The sequence below is a fragment of the Mustela nigripes genome, chromosome 12 (genome assembly GCF_022355385.1).
Source record: "Mustela nigripes isolate SB6536 chromosome 12, MUSNIG.SB6536, whole genome shotgun sequence".
NCBI classification, from domain to species: Eukaryota; Metazoa; Chordata; class Mammalia; order Carnivora; family Mustelidae; genus Mustela; species Mustela nigripes.
In genome coordinates, this window is record NC_081568.1 from 105,366,459 (window position 1) to 105,388,196 (window position 21,738).

A 21,738-nucleotide genomic window follows, 5' to 3' on the forward strand; every position below is an offset into this window, starting at 1 on the left:
TCATGGAAGTTGGCCCCCCCTGGTGCCTGAGTCTCCATGCAGCTGAGCAGACATTCAGTAGAGCTGCTCCTACAGGATTGGTTCACCTGGGAACTTGGCCTGCCTGTAGAGGGGTGGGGGGTAGAGTTCACAGATGGTTCCCATGGAAGAAGTTGAGAACTCTAGAGTCCCCAACTCATTGCTTCCTCCGTGATTATTTGGAAGCTAACTATTGTCTTAGGCTTTCTTTCTTTCTTTCTTTCTTTTTTTTTTTTTTTAACAGTTGTGCTTTTCAAACTTGAACGTATATTAAGAATCACCCAGGGGTCTTGTTAAATTGCAGACTGTGATTTAGCATATCTGGAGTGGAGCCTGAGTTCTGCATTTCTGACAGGCTCCCCAGAGATACCAATGCTACTGGTCTTTGGGTCACAGTCGAGTAAGCAAGGGATTAGACAAGGCCTGAAAATTGTCTGTATTCCTTCAGCAAATGTGTGGTATATAGGTAACATTAAAATGAAGGAAATTCAGCAACGAAAGTGTGATGATATTGTGGCCTTTTAATGTAGGGAGCATGTTCTGAATGATAATCAGGGGAATAGTCTTTACTTGGCTATCATCTGTCAATAGCTTCTGCTCTTATTTTTAGGTCATTAGAATTGTTTTTTGCTACCAGCCAGAACAATAGAGGTGAACATTTGGTGGATGGCAAATCCCCACGCTTGTGTCGCAAATTCTCTTCCCCACCACCACTGGCTGTGTCCAGGACGTCCTCCCCAGTGAGGGCCAGAAAGCTGTCCTTGACTTCTCCGTTGAACTCAAGGATAGGAGCTTTGGACCTGACCACCTGCTCAGCATCCAGCAGTCCTACCACCACCCACAGCCCTGCTGCCTCCCCACCACCGCACCCTGGCAAAGTACCATTGGATCTCAGCAGAGGCCTTCCTTCTCCAGAACAAAGCCCGGGATCTATAGAGGAGTCTCTAGATAACCCCCGCATGGATCTGTGTAACAAGCTAAAACGAAGTATTCAAAGAGGTATTATCCACCTGCCACACCCTGTGTTTGCTGGCCACCTGCTTCCCCACCATTCCTTCTGGAACCCTAGATCCCTTTCTTTACAGCTTTCCTACTCCTCTGTTGAAAGTAGAATGAATACAATGGCTAGTTAGAAGGGGCAGTGCCTGTAGGTCACTCTAGCCTATGTGCAAAGGAGGGCAAAGTTAGCTGTCCTGGGGTCTTCTACAGTAAAAGTCTAATTGTAGTCAGCTGTGTATGGAAGAACAGCATTATCTGAACGGTATTACTGGAAGGTTCTTCATGGGATTTGGTTAAGGCTGGTTGGGTAATGATACTTGATACTTTGGTTAAGGCTTGGTTGGGTAATGATACTCGCCTGATGAGGATGACCCAGCCTGGAAGCATTAAGATGGCTTCTTCAGTTTGGTTACCGAGGCAGTGCTTCATATTACAACAGAGATAGAGGGGGGAAAAATGAAATTCGAGATGGTGTTCATTGTCCATAAAGCCAAAATGTTTTTTTAAAAAAAAGATGAATTAGATTATGTTTTCCTGATTAAATTCTCTGATTTTCTGTGGCACTTAGATTAAAATCTGTTTTCCCTCACAAGACCTTAAGATACCATGAGACTTAGATCTTGTCTATCTTTCTAGCCCCTGTTTCCATCATGCCCCTCACCCTGCCTAATAGATGCTGTGATAGGGATTGCATTTTTAATCTCAGAAATAGCTCAGACATTTCTGCCTCAGGGCCTTTGTACTAGTTGTTCCTCTTGCCTGGACGTGTAAGTTCCATAAGATCAGCAACATTGTCTGTCTTGTTCATCTCTGTACTCTCTGTGCCTTGGCTAGTGCCTGGCAGGTGGTTAATTTTTGTTAAATGAGTGAATCAAACAAAACATTCCATTAACTAAGCAAGGATCTTGTGTCCTGTCTAACTTGCCTTTTGCAGCTCAGTACAGAGTAGGGGTTATAGGAGGTGACTTTTGTTGCTTTAATAATGTTTCTGTGGTGAAAATAAAAAGGTTTCATAGCAAAATTAGCAAAGAGCTTTTTTTTTTTTTTTTGCTGTATGATAACTGATTTATTTATTGATGACATAAAAAATATTGGGTATTCAATCAAAGTGTCCAAATTCCAAGGGCAATCACCTAGATAGAAGCAGAGAACCTTGCTTCTCTACCTGTTGAAGCGTCTAGCTTCACATAATTTAAAAATAAGCCTCCTGGCTGAAGAACTTAATGGAATTTTAACTGGATGGTTGCCATCATCAAAAGTAGCACCCTTTTAAACAAGAAATGCCTTAAATTGACAAGTTAGCAACTAAGGAGGAGGAAAGGAGGAAGATAATTAAAAAATCATTAGAACAACAAGCTGTAGTAGAATCGTGATGGATTCTCAGGAATAATGAGGCAGCATGCAAGCTGACAAGTACATTTGGTGTTCCATCCAGCATCAGCCTGGGAACCTCTGTGGAAAGAGTGACTTAGGGAAGCTTATCACAGACCTCCCCCATGGGGCAGGGTGCCCTGGGAAACACAGAAATTTCCCAGAATATGGGAAGATCTGTTCCCTCCTTTAATTGGAGTGTAATGAATAGAAGTCTGGGTCTAAGTCTGGATTCTTGTGTTATTTTGAGTTAGGAGAGTTTTAAGAGTAAGCATGTTAGTGTCAGACATTCATGGCTTTGAGGTTGGTCTGAACTCATGTCATGGTTCTAGAGGTCCTCAGTCAAGCTGCCCATTGCCCATCATGGCTAATTCTTCCTCTTAACTTGTTGCAGATTTTGACATTGCTCACCAAGTTCCCTGGTTCTGGTCTTCAACACCCAAGCCCAGAGTATGTAGTAATGGTCTAATGTCATATAAAACCTGTTTGCCCTACTATCTGGGATGGAGGTGTGGCTACTGGTAGGAATCAGTAGCTATTCCCCCTGGTTCAAGTTAGACTCAGGGAGACCAAAAAAAAAAAAAAAAAAAAAAGAGAGAGAGAGAGAAAGAACTGGATTAAGCTCCAAAGGACACTGACAAAGTCTGCTAGAGACTGGTTGGTGCAGATGTTGGACTGATGTGCAATCATTGTGGTCACAGCTCTTGACAACTGGAGAGCTTGTCATGTGTCAGCATTAATCATTTATGACTGGCAGCCAAAGATGGAGAAAACCTATGAATAATGGTGTGGTGAAAATATTGGGTTCTCAGGGGCACCTGTGTGGCTCAGTTGGTTGAACATCCAACTCTTAGTTTCTCAGCTCAGGTCATGTTCTCTGGGTTGTTGAGAGTTGCACACTTAACCAACTGAGCCACCCAGGTGTCCCTGTACATTGATTTTATATCCTGCGACTTTGGTGAATTTATGTATCAGTTCTAGCAATGTTTTGGTAGGCTGTTTTGGGTCTTCTATGTAGACTATCATGTCTGCTAATAGTGAAAGTTTGACCTTTTCCTTGCTGATTTGAGTGCTTATTATTTCTTTTTGTTGTCTGATTGCTGAGGTTAAGACTTCTAGTACTATGTTAAATAGTAATGGTGAGAGTGAACATACCTGTCTTTTTCCTAACTGAAGAGGAAAAAGCTCTGTTTTTTTCCTGTTGAGGAAGATATTAGCTGTGGGTCTTTCATATATGGCCTATATGATGTTAAGATATGTTCCATCTATACCTACTTCATTGAAAGTTTTTATCAAGAATGGGTGCTGTATTTTGTCAAATACATTTTCTGCCTCTACTGAGAGATCATATGGTTCTTATCCTTTCTTTTATTAATGTGGTGTATCACTTTGATTGATTTGTGAATATTGAACCACCCTTCAGCCCAAAAATAAATCCCACTTGATCGAAGTGAATAATTCTTTTAATGTACCATTGGATTCAATTTGCTAGTATCTTGTTGAGAATTTTTGCATCTGTGTTCTTCATGGATATTGACCTGTAATTCTCCTTTTTGTAGGGTCTTTGTCTGATTTTGGAATCAAGGCAATGCTGGACTTGTAGAATGAATTTGAAGGTTTTCTTTCCATTTCCATTTTTTGGAACAGTTTGAGAAGAATAGTTATTAACTCTTTAAATGTCTGGTAGAATTCTCTAGAGAAGCCATCTGGCCCTGGACTCTTGTCTGTTGGGAGATTTTTGATTATTGATTCAATTTCTTTACTGGTTTTGGGTCTGTTTAGGTTTTATATTTCTTCCTGTTTCAGTTTTGCTAGTTTATATGTCTCTAGGAATTTGTCCATTTCTTCCAGATTGCCTAGTTTGCTGGCATATAATTTTTCATAATATTCTCTTATAATTATTTGTATTTCTGTGGCATTTGTTGTGACCTCTCTTCTTTCTTTCCTGATTTTATTTATTTGGGTCCTTTCTCATTTTTTTTTGATAAGTCTGGTTAGAGATTAATTAATTTTATTGATACTTTCAAAGAACCAGTTCTTAGTTTTGTTAATCTGTTCTACAGTTTTTCTTCCCCCTTTAGTTCTGTATCATTTATTTCTTCTCTAATCTTTATTATTTCCCTTCTTCTACTGGCTTTATGTTTTATTTTCTGTTCTTTTTCTAGCTCCTTCAGGGGTAAAGTTAGGCTGTGTATTTAAGACTTTTCTAGCTTTTTGAGGTAGGACTGCATTTGCTATATCTCAAAGGTTTGGGACTGTTATGTTTTTATTTTCATTTGCTTCCATGTACCTTTTTCATTTATTCTTTAATGTCCTGGTTATCCCATTCATTCTTTACTAAGATGTTCTTTAACCTCCATGTATTTGTGATCTTTCCAAATTTTTTTGTTGTGGTTGACTTCAAGTTTCATTGTTGTGATTGAAAATATGCATGCTACAATCTCAATCTTTTTGTATGTGTTGAGGGCTGATTTGTGACCCAGTGTGTGATCTATTTGGGAGAATGTCCCATGTGCACTCAAAAAGAATGTCTATTCTGCTGCTTTAGGATGAAATGCTCTGACTATATCTGTTAAATCCATCTGGTCCAGTGTGTTGTTCAAAGCCATTGTTACCTTGTTGATCTTTTGCTGAGATGACCTATTCATTGCTATAGGTAGGGTGTTAAAATCCCCTACTATTATTGTATTGTTATCAATGTGTTTCTTTATATTTGTTATTCATTGATTCATATATTTAGGTGTTCCCAAGTTGGGGGCATAAATATTTACAATTGTTAGGTCTTTTTAATGGACAGACCCCTTAATTATGATAATGCCCTTCTTCATCTCTTGTTACAGTCTTTGATTTAAAATCTAGTTTGATATAAATATGGGTGCTCTGGCTTTCTTTTGATGTGCATTAGCATGATAGATGGTTCTCCATCCCCTTTACATCTTTATTTCTTTTCCCTTTCTGTAGCTGTTTTCTGATTATTTTTAATGTATTTACTTGCCATCCTGTTTCTATTTGTTCCTAACAAGTAGTTAAGATGGTAGTTCAAACAGGAACATGGAACAGCTGGATTAAAAGTAAAATGAATAAGGAAATCAGGTAATGGAGAAAAACTGTATGAGGCCAAGGGTATGAGTAGTGAACAGTGAACACAACACTGTGTGGTCTTCTGTAGTTCCTAGAGCCGCCCTGATTTGGGTTCTGAAAATAATCAATTCTGTGATTCATATGAAACCTAAGAAGATATTGGTGTACAGGCATATCTTTTCTTCCTACTGGGATTTGAGAACAATTTATCCCATGAATTCATAAAGGAAGTGCTGTGAGTAGAATGCTCAGAATTAACACTGGAGACTGGGGAGCTCTGTGGCATTTTTCTGAAGAGGTGAAACAGGAATCATAAATTTTTCTTTTATTTTGCATTGGTAAATGGGTAATACTGGTCATGAATAGGCCTAAGAAAGTCATGGATAAAGCACTTTTCTTCAGCATCAGTCTGACAGGTTCTGTGTGTATGTGTATACATGATGTCTGTAGGAGCCAAGAGTGCTGCTGTGTTAACTCTGTTGTCTAGTCTTGAAAATTCTAATTGGCAAAGAAAAGGGAGACACTGATCTGTCTTTAATTTGAAAGATGTTTGCATGTGCTTTGCATAATGTTAACACTTAAAACAGTTGGCAAACTTGAATAAGAATTCTATGCCAACAGTTTATACATTTTTGGCTTTTCACTTCAGGATACAACTCTGTACAACCTCATTATGTAATACCGGCTTCCTCCATTAGGTCCCTCCTGAGGCCAGAGGTTTCTCTCACTGTTGACCTGCTAGACAGTTTCAGGGCACACCATGTGAAAAATGCTAGTCACCTTTGTCCCGTTTTATTGCCACTGCACTGCTAATGCCAGGCTTGCAATATTTCCTGGCAAGAAAACTTCAAATGACATAAATAGGAGGAAGAGAAACAGGAGCTATCTCACCGAGTGAGCAAAAAGATGAACTTGGAGGGAAAAGAAAGACCCTTAATTCCCTGACCCCATCCAATCTCCCTGGTCTCCCCTATCTGCCCCAGGCTTGTTTTATTCATTAGGCCCTCCTTTCTTCCTAGCAGGCAGGTCCCACCTTCTTCCACCCTGGATTTTCCTTAGAAGTGCACATTTAGCCCAGCTCACTTCCGTATGCCCACCCAATGGTGAGCTCTCCACAAAAATCCAGCCAGTGGGCAGGCAAGCAAGGGAAGGCACAGGGCCGCTGCCTGTATTGGGATCTCTCACCACACCTGCCAACGTGCCCTCGGGTCCCTGCTGTACAAGCCAGCCTAAGTGTTGCTGCATAGCCTGCATCACCGGTGTCTGTTTCTATGTTCTTAGCTTGAAAATTGCCTGCCTGTGGGCTGAAAGTGCTCCCAATTTTAGCATTTGTTTTGAGCCCACATTTGCCTACTCGTCCTGAAAGCAAAGCTGTTTGCATGGAACTTGATTGAAAGCGAACATGCCAGAAGGAAATGCTGCTTGTCCCCTACCCTGCTGGCAGGGTTTCTTCTCTCTGTAGCTGCCTCTGTTTGCTTACAGTGTTATTCTTTGCTTTCCTGTTCTTTCAGGGGATATTCAAGGCCTGACCATCTCTCTCACTGGGAAGTTTTTCGGGTTTAGTGTAATTGCTGATGAAATGATTTTTTCATTTGCCTCAGAGGATTGAATGGTTGAATCAGCCCAAGGACACGTGTATTTGATATTCTGCTTGCTCTTGCAGAGCAGATGCCTTCCATTACAGAATTTTGAGGGAGTTATTTAGAAAATAATAAAACTAACAGCTAAGCATGAATTTTTTTGTCTGTATCCTGCATCACTGCCAGCTTTAACTGTAATTATGTCATTCAGGGAAAGAGACTAACCGATTCCCTTCCCTGGCCCCTTTGTGTTGCGGAAGAGCCGGATCATGTCCGTGGCCCTATTTGCAAGGAAGTAAATCACATGCAAGAAGTCATTAGGTATTTTTGGAAGGGTTTATTGAGTGAAATCTTGAATGAAATGACAAAGGGAGCAGGGCTGAGAGCAGTCCTGCTGACAGGGGTCATGGAAAGTTAGTGGAGGAGACAGAGTTGTTAGTGAAAAGCCCAAGGAAAAAAGAAATACAAGAGGATTGGTGGAAATTATGAATTTTTTTTTTCTATGAAAGAACGTACGCAGGGTTGTTGTTTTAGCTGGTTAATAAGCCAGCACAAGTGGCACAGAAACGTCGTCAGTAGTAGCCTAAGGTGACCCTAGAGTGATGTGTCTTTTATTCATGAGACCTTAGCTGGAATGAAAAGGCTCAGACAATCTCAAGCTTTCCCCATGGCTCATTCTAAAAATTTCCACTTGCCTCCTGCTGATCTGTAGCTTTAGATCAGGGCTGTCCAACAGAACTCTCTGGGAGGCTGGAAATGCTCTCTGTCTCTGTCATCCTGTACTGTAACCACCAGCCACACTTGGTACTGAACACTTGAAATATGGCTAGTGCAAGTAAGGAGCTGAAATAGTAATTTAACTTCAGTTAGTTTTCATTTAAATTTATCTAGTCACATTTGGCTAATGCTACCATGTTGGTCAGGGAAGCTCTAGACCCTTAGGAGTCCCCAGAGCTTCTTGTTGGGGGGGGGGGGCACACTGATAGAGATTCAAACTTCAGTTGGCTTAAGAATTAGTGAAGTCCCAATTTTGATCCCAGTCTGATTTACAATCTGGGAGTGTTCTTCTTGCCCTACTCTTCTGGCGGGTAGGGAACCCATAGCACATCCCCTGTTCTTTTGAACATCTGCTGTTGTGTTGGGCAGAAAGGACTGGGTACAGTTAGCCAGGCTTAGCAGGGTCAGTGAGACAGGGATAAAGAAGACGCTGCACTGAGATTTAGTGACATTAGCACTCTGCTAGGAGGAATGACTTGATTTCATATTAAAGCCCTTTAAAAATGTAGACTAGTCTGGAAGTCAGTTATCCATAATAGACCTTTGTGTTTCTGTATATACTACTGACAAGAACATCTTGAATTCATGGCCTGGTTGTTCAAATTCCCGATGTTTCCAAACAGCCGTCCTAGAGTCTGCACCGGTGGACCGAGCAGGAGTGGAAAGTTCCCCAGTGGCAGACAGCACGGACCTTTCACCTTGCCGATCACCCTCCACTCCACAGCACCTCCGCTATCGTCAGCCTGTAGGTAAGCTCAGGAGACGCGAAAATATAAACGCAAAAGTTAGTTTCTAGCTTCCAAATCTTTCTTTTGCCTGTTGCATTCCCCAAATATTTTTTAATCTCAGTTACAAAAATTAGTTGGAAGGAAACAATGTGACTGTCAAGTAGTGGAGAAATAAATGATTAGAGAATATGTCATTAGTGTAACTAATACTGACCTTGCCCCATCACTGCCCGGCACTCTGTGGAATAACAGGAATCAAGAAGCTTGTTCTTAAAGGATGGCTGTTTGAAGAATTATTATTGCTCATGTGGCAAAAAACTGGTGTATTTTCTATAGTTAGAAATCTTATAAAGCATAACCCATAATTTGTTATAGAACATATGAAATGTGCTCTAATTGGAGGAAAAACCGTCAGAGTGAAAGGTAGAAATCTTTTATCTTCCCATTGTTCAAACAAAAAAATCCAAATAACAGTGGTTTTTTGAAACATTTTTAAAGTGGCTTGCCATTAGGGTATGCATTCAGATGATTTTCCATTATGAATTATAAACTTTAAACATTTTTTAAACCCTAGAAATATTTAAAAACAAATTAAACAGATGTATTGTTAATCCTTATATTCTTCTTTACTAATCAAAAACAAAAACACAACGCTTGGTTGTGAATTGTTTCGTTTTTTTCTCCTCAAGTTATTTTAAGCTACAAGAGAAAACTATTCAGTTATGAAACCAAACTCCCTGAAGTAATCCAAGTTAAAGGTAAAGCTTTTTAGACTTTCATAAACCTGCTTTAAGTAGAAGAGTTTGGCAAAAGGCTCCACATGGCCATTCATTTGTAGCCTTGGCCAAGTGGTAGAAGTTGTTGTCTTGCAGTCAGCTCCAAGAGAAGCTAACCTGGTCAGGCTGTTGTCAGAAGACTCACTGGGGACTGGGAGGAACAAGATGATGGAGGAGTAGGAGACCTAAATTTTATGTGGTCCCAGGAATTCAACTAGATAGTTACCAACGATTCTGAATACCTACAAACTCAACAGGAGATCTAAGAAAAGAAGAGCAGCAATTATATGAACAGAAAAGCATCCACTTTTCCACCTACTGGAAGGTAGGACTTGTGGAGAAGTGAATCTGAAGTGATATTTGAGAAGATAGATCCCGGCGGCGAGGGAGCCTCTGTCAGCCAGCTCCGGCAAGCAGTATAGCACCAGAGCACAAAAACAGAACTTTTAGAAGTCTGCACCACTGAGGGACGTCACTCCAGAGGCTAAGCGGGGGTGGAGCTGTCTCGGGCACAGGGTGGTCTCAGGTACCTTGGGGTCACAGAAAGACCGCGGGTGCCAGAGTGCGGCAGAGCTCCCAGGTATCAGAGATCAGAAGCTGGCTGCAGAGATGGAGCCAAGGAGGGGGCTCTTAGCTGAGAGTTACCTTAAACTGTGATCCGAGGCACAGTCAGACCACACTTTGAGCAGGGACCCCGTAAGTGACAGATCTGGGGAGACTCACCTTCCTCCCCTGGGAACAGTGGCATGGGAGTGCAGCACAGGAATCTTCTGGGTTTAGAGACTCCAAACAGGGTCATGTGCCAGAGATAGAAACGCTTGGTCACAGTCTGGGTGAGCACAGAGTGTGGCTGGAGACCAGGAAGAGAGGAAGGATTTACTGCTTTTCTCTGACGGTGCACTGAGGAGTGGGGCCCCGAGCTCTCAGCTCCTCAGGGACCAGAGATTGAGGGGCCGCCATTTTCATTCTCCTCCTCTAAAGCTTCTGAAAAGCTTTCAGGGAACAAAAGCTCCGGAGAGGGAACCGAGCAGGTTACTTGGCCCCTGGCAAGGGTGGTACAGTTCCACCTCAGGCAAAGACATTTGAGAATCACTGAAACAGGCCCCTCCCCCAGAAGATCAGCAAGAACATCCAGCCAAGACCAAGTTTACTGATCAATGAGAACTGTAAAACACCAGTGCTAGGGGAATACAATACATGGAATTCATGGCTATTTCCCCATGATTCTTTAGGTTTTTGAAGTTAATTTTTTTTTTAAAGATTTTATTTATTTATTTGACAGACAGAGATCACAAGTAGGCAGAGAGGCCGGTAGAAAGAGAGAGAGGAGGAAGCAGGCTCTCAGCGGAGCGGACAGCCCGATGCGGGGCTCGATCCCAGGACCCTGGGATCATGACTTGAGCTGAAGGCAGAGGCTTTAACCCACTGAGCCACCCAGGCGCCCCTGAAGTTAATTTTTAAAATTTTCTTCTTTTCTCATTTAAAAAAAAAAAAATTCTTTCCTATTTTAACCAACATCTTACTCTTATCAATTCTTTTTTTGAAATTGTATTAAATTATCATTTTCATAGTCATATTCTTTCCCTTCATTGTATTTAACCTTATTTTTGTATATATATTTATTTTTCTTTCTTTAAAATTTCAAGATAAAGTTTCTTCTAACAGACTAAAATATACCCTCAATCTAGTGTATTACTTTGTTATAGCCTCCCGCCTGATCACATTCTCTCCTTTTTAATTTTTTAAATTTTTTTCTTCCCTTTTTCAACCAACTTCTTGTTTTATCTATTGCTTTTCAAAAATCTTTTTTAATTTTCATCTTTACAGTCACCCTTCATCATATTTACCCTTATTTTTATATATATATATAAAAGTTTTTCTTTCTTTAAAATTTTGGGAGACCATTTCTGCTAACAGACCAAAATACACCCAAAATCTAGTGTGTGGCTGTTTTCTATTCACCAGCCTGATCATATTCTTTTTTTCCTTTTCTTTCTACTTATTTATTTTCCTTTCTCCGCACCCCCCCCCCCAGTTTTGTCTCTTTTGATTTGTTTAGTGTATATTTTTCTGGGGTCATTGTTACCCTTTTAGCACTTTGTTCTCTCATTGATCTGTTCTTCTCTGGAAAAAAATGACAAAATGGAAAAACACACCTCAAAAAAAAAAAAAAAAGAACAAGAGGCAGTACCAACTGCCAGAGACCTAATCAATATGGACATGAATAAGATGTTGGAACCATAGTTCAGAATGACAATTATAAAGATACTAGCTGAGCTTGAAAAAAGCATAGAAGATACTAGAAAAATCCCTTTCTCGAGGAATAAAAGAACTAAAATCCAGCCAAGTTGAAATCAAAACAGCTATTAATGAGGAACAATAAAAAATGGAAACTAACTGCTAGAATAAATGAGGCAAAAGAGAGAATTAGTGATATAGAAGACCAAATGATGGAGAATAAAGAAGCTGAGAAAAAGAGAGATAACTACTGGATCATGAGGGGAGAAGTCAAGAGATAAGTGATACCCCATAAGATGAAACAATATTAGAATAACTGGGATCCCAAAAGAAGAAAGAGAGAAGGGAGCAGAAGGTATATTGGAGCAAATTATAGCAGAGAACTTTCCTAATTTGGGAAAGGAAATAGGCATCAAAATCCAGGAGGCACAGAGAATGCCCCTCAAAACCAATAAAAATAGGTCCACACTCTGTCATCTAATAGTAAAACTTACAATTCTCAGAGAAAATTCTGAAAGCAGTTTTGGACAAAAGGTCTGTAACCTATAACAGTAGAAATATTAGATTGCTAGAAATATTAGTTTGGCAGCAGACCTATCCACAGAGACTTGGCAGTCCAGAAAGGACTGGCACTAAATGAGAAAAATATGCAGCCAAGAATACTATAGTCAGCCAGTATTATTATACTGTTATAATATTATATATATGATATATGTATATTATACTGTTATATTATTATCTATTATACAATGGACAGCCAGGCTATCACTGAAAATAGGAGAGATAAAGCTTCCAGGACAAACAAAAATTAAAAGATTTTGCAAACACCAAACCAGCCTTATAGGAAATGTTGAAAGGGGTCCTCTAATAAGCAATGAAAGAGCCTAAAAATAACATAGACCAGAAAGGAGCAGAGACAATATACAGTAACAGTCACCTTACAGGCAATACAATGACAGTAAATTCATATCTTTCAATAGTTACCCTGAATATAAATGGGCTAAACACCCCAATCTAAAGACACAGGATATCAGAATGGATAAAAAAAGAAAAAAAAAAAAAGCAAGACCCATCAATATACTGTCTGCCAGAGACTCATTTTAGACCCAAGGACACCTCCAGATTTAGAGTGAGGGGGTGGGAAACCATTTACCATGCTAATGAACATCAAAAGGAAGCTGGAGTGGCAATCCTTATATCAGACAAATTGTAGATTTTTAAACCAAAGACTATAATAAAAGAAGAGGAAGGACACTATATTGTACTTAAAGGGTCTGTCCAACAATAAGATCTAACAATTTTAAATATCTATGCCCCTGATATGGGAACAGCCAGTTGTATAAGCCAATTAATAACAAAATCAAAGAAACACACTGACAATAATACAGTAATAATAGGGGACTTTAGCACCCCCTCACTGAAATGGACTGATCATCTAAGCAAAGATAAAGAAATAAAGGGCTTAAATGACACACTGGACCAGATGGACATCACAGATATATTCAGATAGATTTCATCCCAAAGCAACATATTCTCCTCTAGTGCACATGAAACATTCTCCAGAATAGATCACATCCTGGGTCACAAATCAGGTCTCTGCCGGTACAAAAAGATTGGGATCATTCCTGCATATTTTCAGACCGCAGTGCTTTGAAACTAGAACTCAGTCACAAGAGGAAATTTGGAAAGAACTCAAATATGTGGAGACTAAAGAGCATCCTACTAAAGAATGCATGGGTCAACCAGGAAATTAAAGAAGAATTGGAAAAATTCACAGAAACAAATGAAAATGAAAACACAACTGTTCAAAATCTTTCGGACACAGCAAAGGTAGTCCTGAGAGGAAAGTATATAACAATACAAGCCTTTCTCAAGAAACGAGAAAGGTCTCAAATACAGAGCCTAACCCTATACCTAAAGGAGTTGGAGAAAGAACAGCAAAGAAAGCCTAAACCCAGCAGGAGAAGAGAAATAATAAAGAACAGAGCAGAAATCCATGAAATAGAAACCAAAAGAACAATAGAACAGATCAACAAAACTAGGAGCTGGTTCATTGAAAGAATTAATAAGATTGATAACCCCGTGGCAGAGTTAACAAAAAGAAAAGGGAAAGGACCCAAATTAATAAAATCATGAATGAAAGAGGAGAGATCACAACTAACACCAAAGAAATACAAACAATTATAAGAACATATTATGAGCAACTATTTGCCAGCAAATTAGACAATCTGGAAGAAATGGATGCATTCCTAGGATGAATGAAACAAAACGAAACCAGAGAGGGAGACAAGCCATAAGAGACTCTTAATCTTAGGAAACAACTGAGGGTTGCTGGAGATGGCTTCGGGGAGGGTTGGGGGGGCTGGGTGGTGAGCATCGGGGAGGGAATGTGCTATGGTGAATGCTGTGAATTGTGTAAGATTGATGAATCACAGACATGTACCCCTGAAACAAAGAATACAGTATATGTTAATTTTAAAAAAAAAAAGAAAGAAAGAAAATAGAAGACTCACCTAGATGGATATCAGCCCTTGGAGTGTGGACCAGTTTCAGACTCCTGATAATCATGGATCCCCCTGACGTTTGGGTGGTTCTGGTAAATGAAAATGGCCAGCAGGACTCCCCTGGCTTGTTACAGGTCTACTGTGGAGTTAGCTAGATCTTTCACTCTTAGAGCTTTGATCAGTCCAGGCCTTGCCAACTTCCTTAACCATTGCCACATGGGGCAGACTCCCTGTTGAGTTCATGGTAACCTGGAACAGTTTTGGGCCAAAGCCCATGAATGTGAAACTCCACAAAGGCAAGAAATGAATACTCTTCACTTGGTCACTATTATTAGTTCTCTGCTTTATAGGCTTTCTTTATATATTTCTTTATATATATTTATATATAAATTCATATATAAAATTTTTAAATTTATATAAGCATTATTTGGAAATCCTCATCCTGTTTGTGAATTAAGTCCTTTGTTTCTTCTCTGATGTTACTACACCCCAGAGTCATAGGAACATGGGAAGGAAGCTAAAATCTGTGGTAAAACAGAGGATCCAAATGGGGACAGTGTCACACATTTTCTTGCTGTTTAGCTGAAATTTTGCCTGTTCATCTGTCTACTTGCCACCTTATGCCACAAATATTTAAAGGCTACTGCTAAAGGAGAGGGTAGAGCTTTTCCGTGCTTTCTACTTGGGTATATATTAAGCAGCTCTTTGCCTTGCCTTGTATTTATTTATTTTAAGCATGACTATATCACTTTAGGGGCAAACTAATAAAAGTCCTTCAGGTCAGAATCACAGTGAGTTATTTTCACCAGAAGCCTGAATGAGGAAAAAAGCGAGGTTGCTGATAATCAGCATTATCAGATGCTGTGTATAAAATGTCGGAGGAGGGAAAGGGGCTGCAAAAGGGTGCTCAGAACATCCTTTTGAGTTTAGAATCCATCCGCACTTTAGGGGTGTTTTGGGCAGAAAATTCTGTTGGTAATATGATGTAGGAAAATTCTTTTTGATGTAGGAAAATTCTTTTTGATGTAGGAAATTTTTAAAAACCTTTTTTATATTGAGCTATAAATCAGATATCACAGAGTTCACCTTTCTCAAGTGTGCAGGCCAGTGGCTTTTATGTAGTCACAAGATGGGGCAGCCTCTCACTCCAGAGCATCTTTATTACCCCAAAAAGGAACCCTCTGCCCATTAGCAATCACCCCCTATTCCCGTCTCCCCCCAGCCTCTGGAACCACCATTCTACTTTCCGTCTCTGGGAATCGACCTCTCCCAGACATTTCATATGCATAGACTCACTCATACCATACATGCTTTTCTGTGATTGACTTCTTTCGTGTAGCATCCTGTTTTCACAGGTCATTCATGTTGTAGTAGGTATCGGTCCTTCATTCCTTTTTGTGGCTAAATAGTACTCCCTTGTGTCAATATACCACATCTGGTTTATCCATACCACGATTGATGGACATTCGGGTGTTTGTACTTTTTTCAATTGTTGTGAATAATGCTGCCAGGGATATTCATGTATTGGTTTTTGCGTGGCTGTATTTTCAGTTCCTTTGGGTATACACCTAGAGTGCAATTATGATGTAAAATCTTGTTATTTTTCTATTAACAAGGACAATACAGGGCGTCTGGCCCAACCCTTCATCCAGTGCAGGAATGAAAATGAGAATTTTCATGACAGAATATTACCCATCTGCCTCACCATGCCATTTCAATTCTTTTACATAACTAGGACAGACGGCTGACAACTCCCTCTGCTCTGTTTCGCCGGCGTCTGCTTTTGCAATTGCCACGGCGGCTGCAGGCCACGGAAGTCCACCAGGTGAGTAGAGTGGACCAGCCACGTCCAGACTGACAGGAATGCACACGAGGTCAGCGGTGCTCGCCTGCCGGGGTTGGGGAGACACAGCACAGCTGACTAAGAAGGCAGACTCCCAACTTCCATTCTAAGTCAGTGTGTTGGATGGTCTTTTATTCATTTATTATTTTAAATGTTGTTATTTGAGTATAATTGACACCCAATTTTACACTAGTTTCAGGTGTGCAGCCTAATGATTCAGTATCTCTGTATGTTACACTGCTCACCACAGATGTATCTACCATATTGCTGAGTATATCCCTATACTTTGCCTTTTATTCCCCCTGACTTATTCATTTCATAAGCAGAAGCCTGGATCTCCCACTCCCCTTTACCAATAGACTGTCTTTTAAGTAAGCACCTTCAGGTAAGTCTTACACTAGGTCTTGTGTGTGTGGTACTTTCAAGAACTTCTGTGTCACAGAAGGATGTGGTATTTCTCCCATGTTGCTCTGTGGAGTTCTCTAACCTTTTTAGCCAGATTATCAGGAACAAGTGTTTCCTTTATAATTGAGTACAATGGTAAAAGCATATGCAAGGTGATGGGGAAAGCTTGTGGGGGGAAGGAGGATGGTGGGACTCTTGCTTAACAAATCTGTATATGGTTTAAGCAACCTTCTTGCTGTGATTGTCTTCATCTAAACTAACCCCATGGGTTCTGATCATCATGCTTTGTAGAACCATGAGTGAGGGTGTATTTTGTTTAGTAGCCATTGCTAACCTACCACAAAAAAGTCCATTTCCAAAGCCTATGAATCTGTATTCAACAATAGTAACTAGTAAGTACTATCTGTGTGAATTCTTTCTAAATTGAAGTAAGAATAAAGAGACATGTTCTAGAATGAACCTGAACTACCACAGTAAATCTATTTATTTTTTATCTGAATGGAAATCTTCACAGATTAACCACATTCTACCTCCAATATTTTGCCATACATGCTGCATTGGACATGGTCAGGAAAATTGAGGTGTTTTTTTGCTCTATTCTCAAAACCTTCTCCCCCAAATTCCCATCAACATAACACAAAACAGCCTATAATGGTAATAGCACTGATGTCTTGTCAACCCCATTGAGTTCTGTTGTCAACCCCATCCATAATAATGAACATCTCTGTGGTGAAATGATGGTGTCTTCACTATGCTCTCAGCCCGATTGGTTACCAACTGTGATTTGTTGAGACCCTCTCCTCAGTTTTTTGTTGTCACAAGCTAGTTTCTGGAAAAGGTAAGGTCCAGAGCTTCCTCATAGGTTTTATCATTTAAATATGGTTCATGAGGGAAAAGAGTTTTTAATGTTAATTCTCCATGAGCCTATTTCTGCATTTGCTGGAGGCTGGGGAGGGGAAAGGTGTTTCTTTTTCATCTGGGATTGCAGCAAAGTTCTGAGGAGCTTTAGAGAATGGCATCTGGCTTTGGCTGGTGCGTGCAAAATGGGCCAGAAGACGAAGTGACCAAAACAGCCAAGTCTTCCACACCATTGGAACACTGCCATTTTGGTTGCCTCTCTTCTGACATCTTTCCTTCTACTTAAGTAGCTTTAGGAGGAAAGCTCCTTTCAATGAGCTAGCTGAGGAGGGATGGATGGTGATTGCCCATAACCAGCGTGGCGAGGGGTAGGGTTACCCCATCCTGAGCAAGCACGCTGCTTCTTTACAACCACGCTGCTGGTGTTGCCTGGAATGTGGTCTGGTGCCACATGATTCCACATTAGAAGGAGTTGGGTGTGGCAGTGGCTGTGGCCCTGCTGTAAGGGCGGCGGGTTGCACATGGGTCAGTTGCAGTGGCTAGTGGTGGTAAGAGAGGGGGTTTCTTTTGGAGTGAGGGCCAGCATATTCCTGGGGCTCAGCCACTCTCTGGAGCTGGCCCCCCAGAGGGGGTTCGTGGAGAACTGGACCTAAGAGCTGAGTACACAGATGGCTGGGGAAGGTGGACTGGGGGCAGAAACAGGGAAGTGTGCAGAAGACAATCCGGAATTACTGGCTAGCCAGGGCGAGTAGGACCTCCCCTGGGAAGGACTAGCTCCCAACAGAAAAGTGTTCAAGGTAAGGGAGGGCTAGATAGTGGTTAAATCCCACACCAGATTCTGTATCCACTTTCTGAACCAGGAATCACTGACCGAGATTCACTCCAGAACCTAGGGAGTTGCCAAGGCAAGCAGGAGGGAAGGTTGTGGAAGCAAGTGGACACCTCACACTTGCATCAGCCTTTGCAGGCCTCCCGTCTGCTTGTAGGGCTGGGATGTGGGCCCACCGGGCAGAGCAGCTCTGCCATGTCTCTGCCCCGGCAGGAAGCAAGGGGGTGCCTGGTTAGGCCACATGATGTGCAGATTGGGCTTCCATGTTTCAGGCTGTCTCCAGGTTCCATCCTGCTTTAATCCCCTCCCATTAGCCTACTCCCACCCCTACTCCCACTCAAACACACAGGAGTCTGGCAGCTCTGGGCTAGACCTGTCAATTAATGAGTATGTTTTCAAATATTCATTCCAGACATTTGCATGTGAAGCCATTTTTCTTTAATTATTGCTACTTTATTAAAAGGAATTTCAAATTCAGCAAGAAAGTGGACAGTTTTCTTGGAAAGACCCCAGTCAGGTTGCCCCTGTTTGGCCCTGAAATCGGAAAAAGCTGATTTTATTTGTGGAAGGTGGCCTGGGGATCCACTCCCTGGGGTCTGGGCCTGCCTAATTTCCACACACACAGGAAAAGCCTGGGTTTTCCGGGACTGCTTTCTTTTAGGACCTAGAGCCCAGCCCTTTCCAAATATAGGCAAGTCTCTCCTTCTGTATCATGTTCCCCTTGCCTCTGTTGGAGGCTTCATTGTAGAAGAAGGAGAGCCTAATTCTGTGGGTATGATTGCAGCCCTAAAGCAATCCTTGTTAACTTCACAGTATGAAGATTCACCAGTTTATTTAGTGCCTGCCTTCTGACTGGCAGCCAAATTACATTGGGCCCACTTATGGTAGGATCCAGAATTTGGAGGTCTAACACTTACACAATTGTCTCAAGGAAAAGAATACAAAAATCACAAATACAAACCCTCAGGATACCTCCCAGGGCTTCGGAAGAAGTGAGAGGCCCTGAAGCTTAAGTGTCATTGGCTTCCCATTTAATAAGCATATGAGTCCAGTCTGAATCATTCTCGGAATTGCAGCAGCTGTAGGAAATTTTGTTGGTGGAGGGGGGGCCATCGTCAGTCAATCAAGTACCCTTTCCTGTAGTGAGGCTTTAACTCTATACAAGACTGAGATGAAGGACAATTTGCAAGGTCTTGAGTGTCACTATGCTGGTGGCAGTGTATTTTTAAGCATCTGCTCAAATATAGAAGCTCTGCACCAAAGTAGAATTTAAAATGTGCGCATTTCTGAGGGTTGCTGATACAGGGAATCTGCAGGTGCAGGTTTGGATACAGTTGTGGTATGAATAGAAGTGCACAACCAGGGAATACACATATCAGGGCACATCGTTGTGCTTACTATACACCTGAAGCTCTAGGGTTAATTATAGACTTTATGAAATGATCTAAAGTGAAATATGGAAGAGTGAGGTGGATTATTTTTATGAGACTAGAAATCACAGCAATGGAGGTACTACAAGCCACTCTTGATCATCTGTGAGAAGATGGTATGTTTTACCTTTCAACGCAAGACAAGGTAAATTAACAAAATGAGGAATGGTTGAATGTACTTAAGGGAAAGCTCACGACACAGTTGCAGTTGTTAAGAGAAATAGTGAGTTCTTTACTGGTAATTACTTGGTCCTTGTAAAGTAGGTAATTCATAATCTGTTCTCTTTTCTGTCAAACCACTCAAGGCTGTGTAATCAGTAATAGATCTGAACTTGGTGTGAATTTGGCTTGGGCCAGTTTTTTAAAACCCTGGTACCTGGTCCCATCCCCAGAGATTCTGACTTGACTGCTCTGGGTACAACCTGGGCATCAGGATTTTTCTAAGTTCCCCAGGAGATTCTAGTGGGGAGGCACGCTGGGGAACTGCTGGACTATGGAGGAGGTTTTGTTTGTTCCTTCTCTGGCTGCAGAGAAATTCCCAGTTTATCTCCCCTAACCTCTCTGGACTACATTATTTTCTCCTTAGGTAAGGCAGGAGTCGGAGAGATGCTCTTCCCCCAGCTTGGTAAGGCTTAAACAGTCCCTTTTCCCTGGAGAGTAGACCTTTTTATGGAGAAGGCTCTGAGTGTATTTCACAACGGTGCTCTTCCCCCTTCCCTGCAAGAGCCAGAAGTAGTGTGGGGACCCCCTAAGAAGACAGTCCTCAGCAGTGCCCACGCTAACGCTGGTGCACACGCAGCCTCTAGAAGGTGGTGAAAATGACCATTTGGTGTTGCTGCCCCTTCCTGGCTCCAGCAACTTCTGCTCCTGATAAGCAGATATCAGCTGTGTCCCTCCAGATTTGGGGCTGGCCATTTGTCCTGCAACCTCAATTTTCTGATGTGTCCAAGTCATTGATTTTCAGTTTGTCCACCTTTTACCTGTTATAAAGACAAATATGTCAGCTTCTAAGTTCTTTACACATCCGAGCTGAAGCTGGAAGTCTCCCTTGAAATTTTTATAGTGATTCTATTGGTTCTCTAGGTCAGTTTGGGGACAATTGTCAATCTTAATAATATTTGCTCTTTCGGGGCACCTGGGTGGCTCAGTGGTTTAGGCCTCTGCCTTCGGCTCAGGTCATGATCTCAGGGTCCTGAGTTCGAGCCCAGAATCGGGCTCTCTGCTCTGTGGGGAGCCTGCTTCCTCCTCCCTCTCTCTCTTTGCCTGCTTCTCTGCCTACTTGTGATCTCTGTCTGTCAAATAAATAAATAAAATATTTTAAAAAATAATATTTGTTCTTTTAATCTCTGAATGTGGAATGTCTTTTCATGTATTTAGATCTGTGCTTATCTCAGCAGTGTTCTTCATTTCTCAGCATATAAGTCTTAAAATTGTTTTGTTGCATTTATTCCTAAATATAAAGGATACTTTTTTTTTTGTTTGTTAGCCACCCCTGCCCCCCCAGCTGGAGGTATCCTAGTTTGGGACATATTTTCCATTATTTTTTTTTCCAAAGTATAAAAAACATTTTTTTTCCCATTATTTCACCAAAGGTAGAAAGTTTTGGGTATAGAATGTGTCTAATTTGTATTTTTAAGTAAAACATTATTATTACCATTATTAAAGAAAAAGAGCGAGCTTTGGTAAATCAAATTTAAATTAGCAGTGATTCAGTGATTCCAAGCCATTCATTCATTCATTCATTCATTTATTCCCCAAGTCTTATTTTTAAACACACACACTCTTTCTCTCTCTGCCTGGAATAAGAATTTTGGAACTGAGAAGTTACATCTTTAACTGTACCAGCCTGCAAAGCCACTAAAATGTTCATGTCAGGTGGTCGCTGCATTCTTTTACTGCGAAGGAGAGCCGAAGTAAGCTAGGTCACATGGAACACCTCCTCGGCTCATCAGATGTCTTGCATATGCTTTCAAGCAGACCCAGAGCCTTGTTCCAGCTGGCCTGGGCCCCCTCTCTCCTGACCATGTTGCACTGCCAAGTTCATTTTCTTCGTGCCACCCTCTCCAAGACCCTTCTCCTCTATTACTGTCTCTCCTCAGCAAAGGTACAATGTAGTTGATTGTGTCTGTTCATATCTTTGATTCACTCACATTGTCTAATTGCTGCTTGATTGCCTTTCAGTCTCTTCCATTTTAGGGCTAGGCAGGTAACTGAAGGACGGGCTGGAGAGCTGATGGTGTGTGTAAAGGGGGTAGGTGCTACTCAGCTCCCCCTGATTTTATCACGAGGGATTACAGATGA

General features: G+C 41.2%; 1 protein-coding gene across 1 annotated transcript in view; it reads left to right on the top strand.

Annotated features, from left to right (window-relative positions):
* RASGRF2 (Ras protein specific guanine nucleotide releasing factor 2) overlaps positions 1 to 21,738 on the top strand; it is a 251,066-nt gene that overhangs the window by 142,027 nt on the left and 87,301 nt on the right. The window contains exons 15-17 of the mRNA XM_059418164.1: positions 629 to 1,017; positions 8,450 to 8,575; positions 15,808 to 15,897. Coding sequence (XP_059274147.1) covers positions 629 to 1,017; positions 8,450 to 8,575; positions 15,808 to 15,897 — 605 coding nt within the window. The remainder of the gene's footprint in view (positions 1 to 628; positions 1,018 to 8,449; positions 8,576 to 15,807; positions 15,898 to 21,738) is intronic.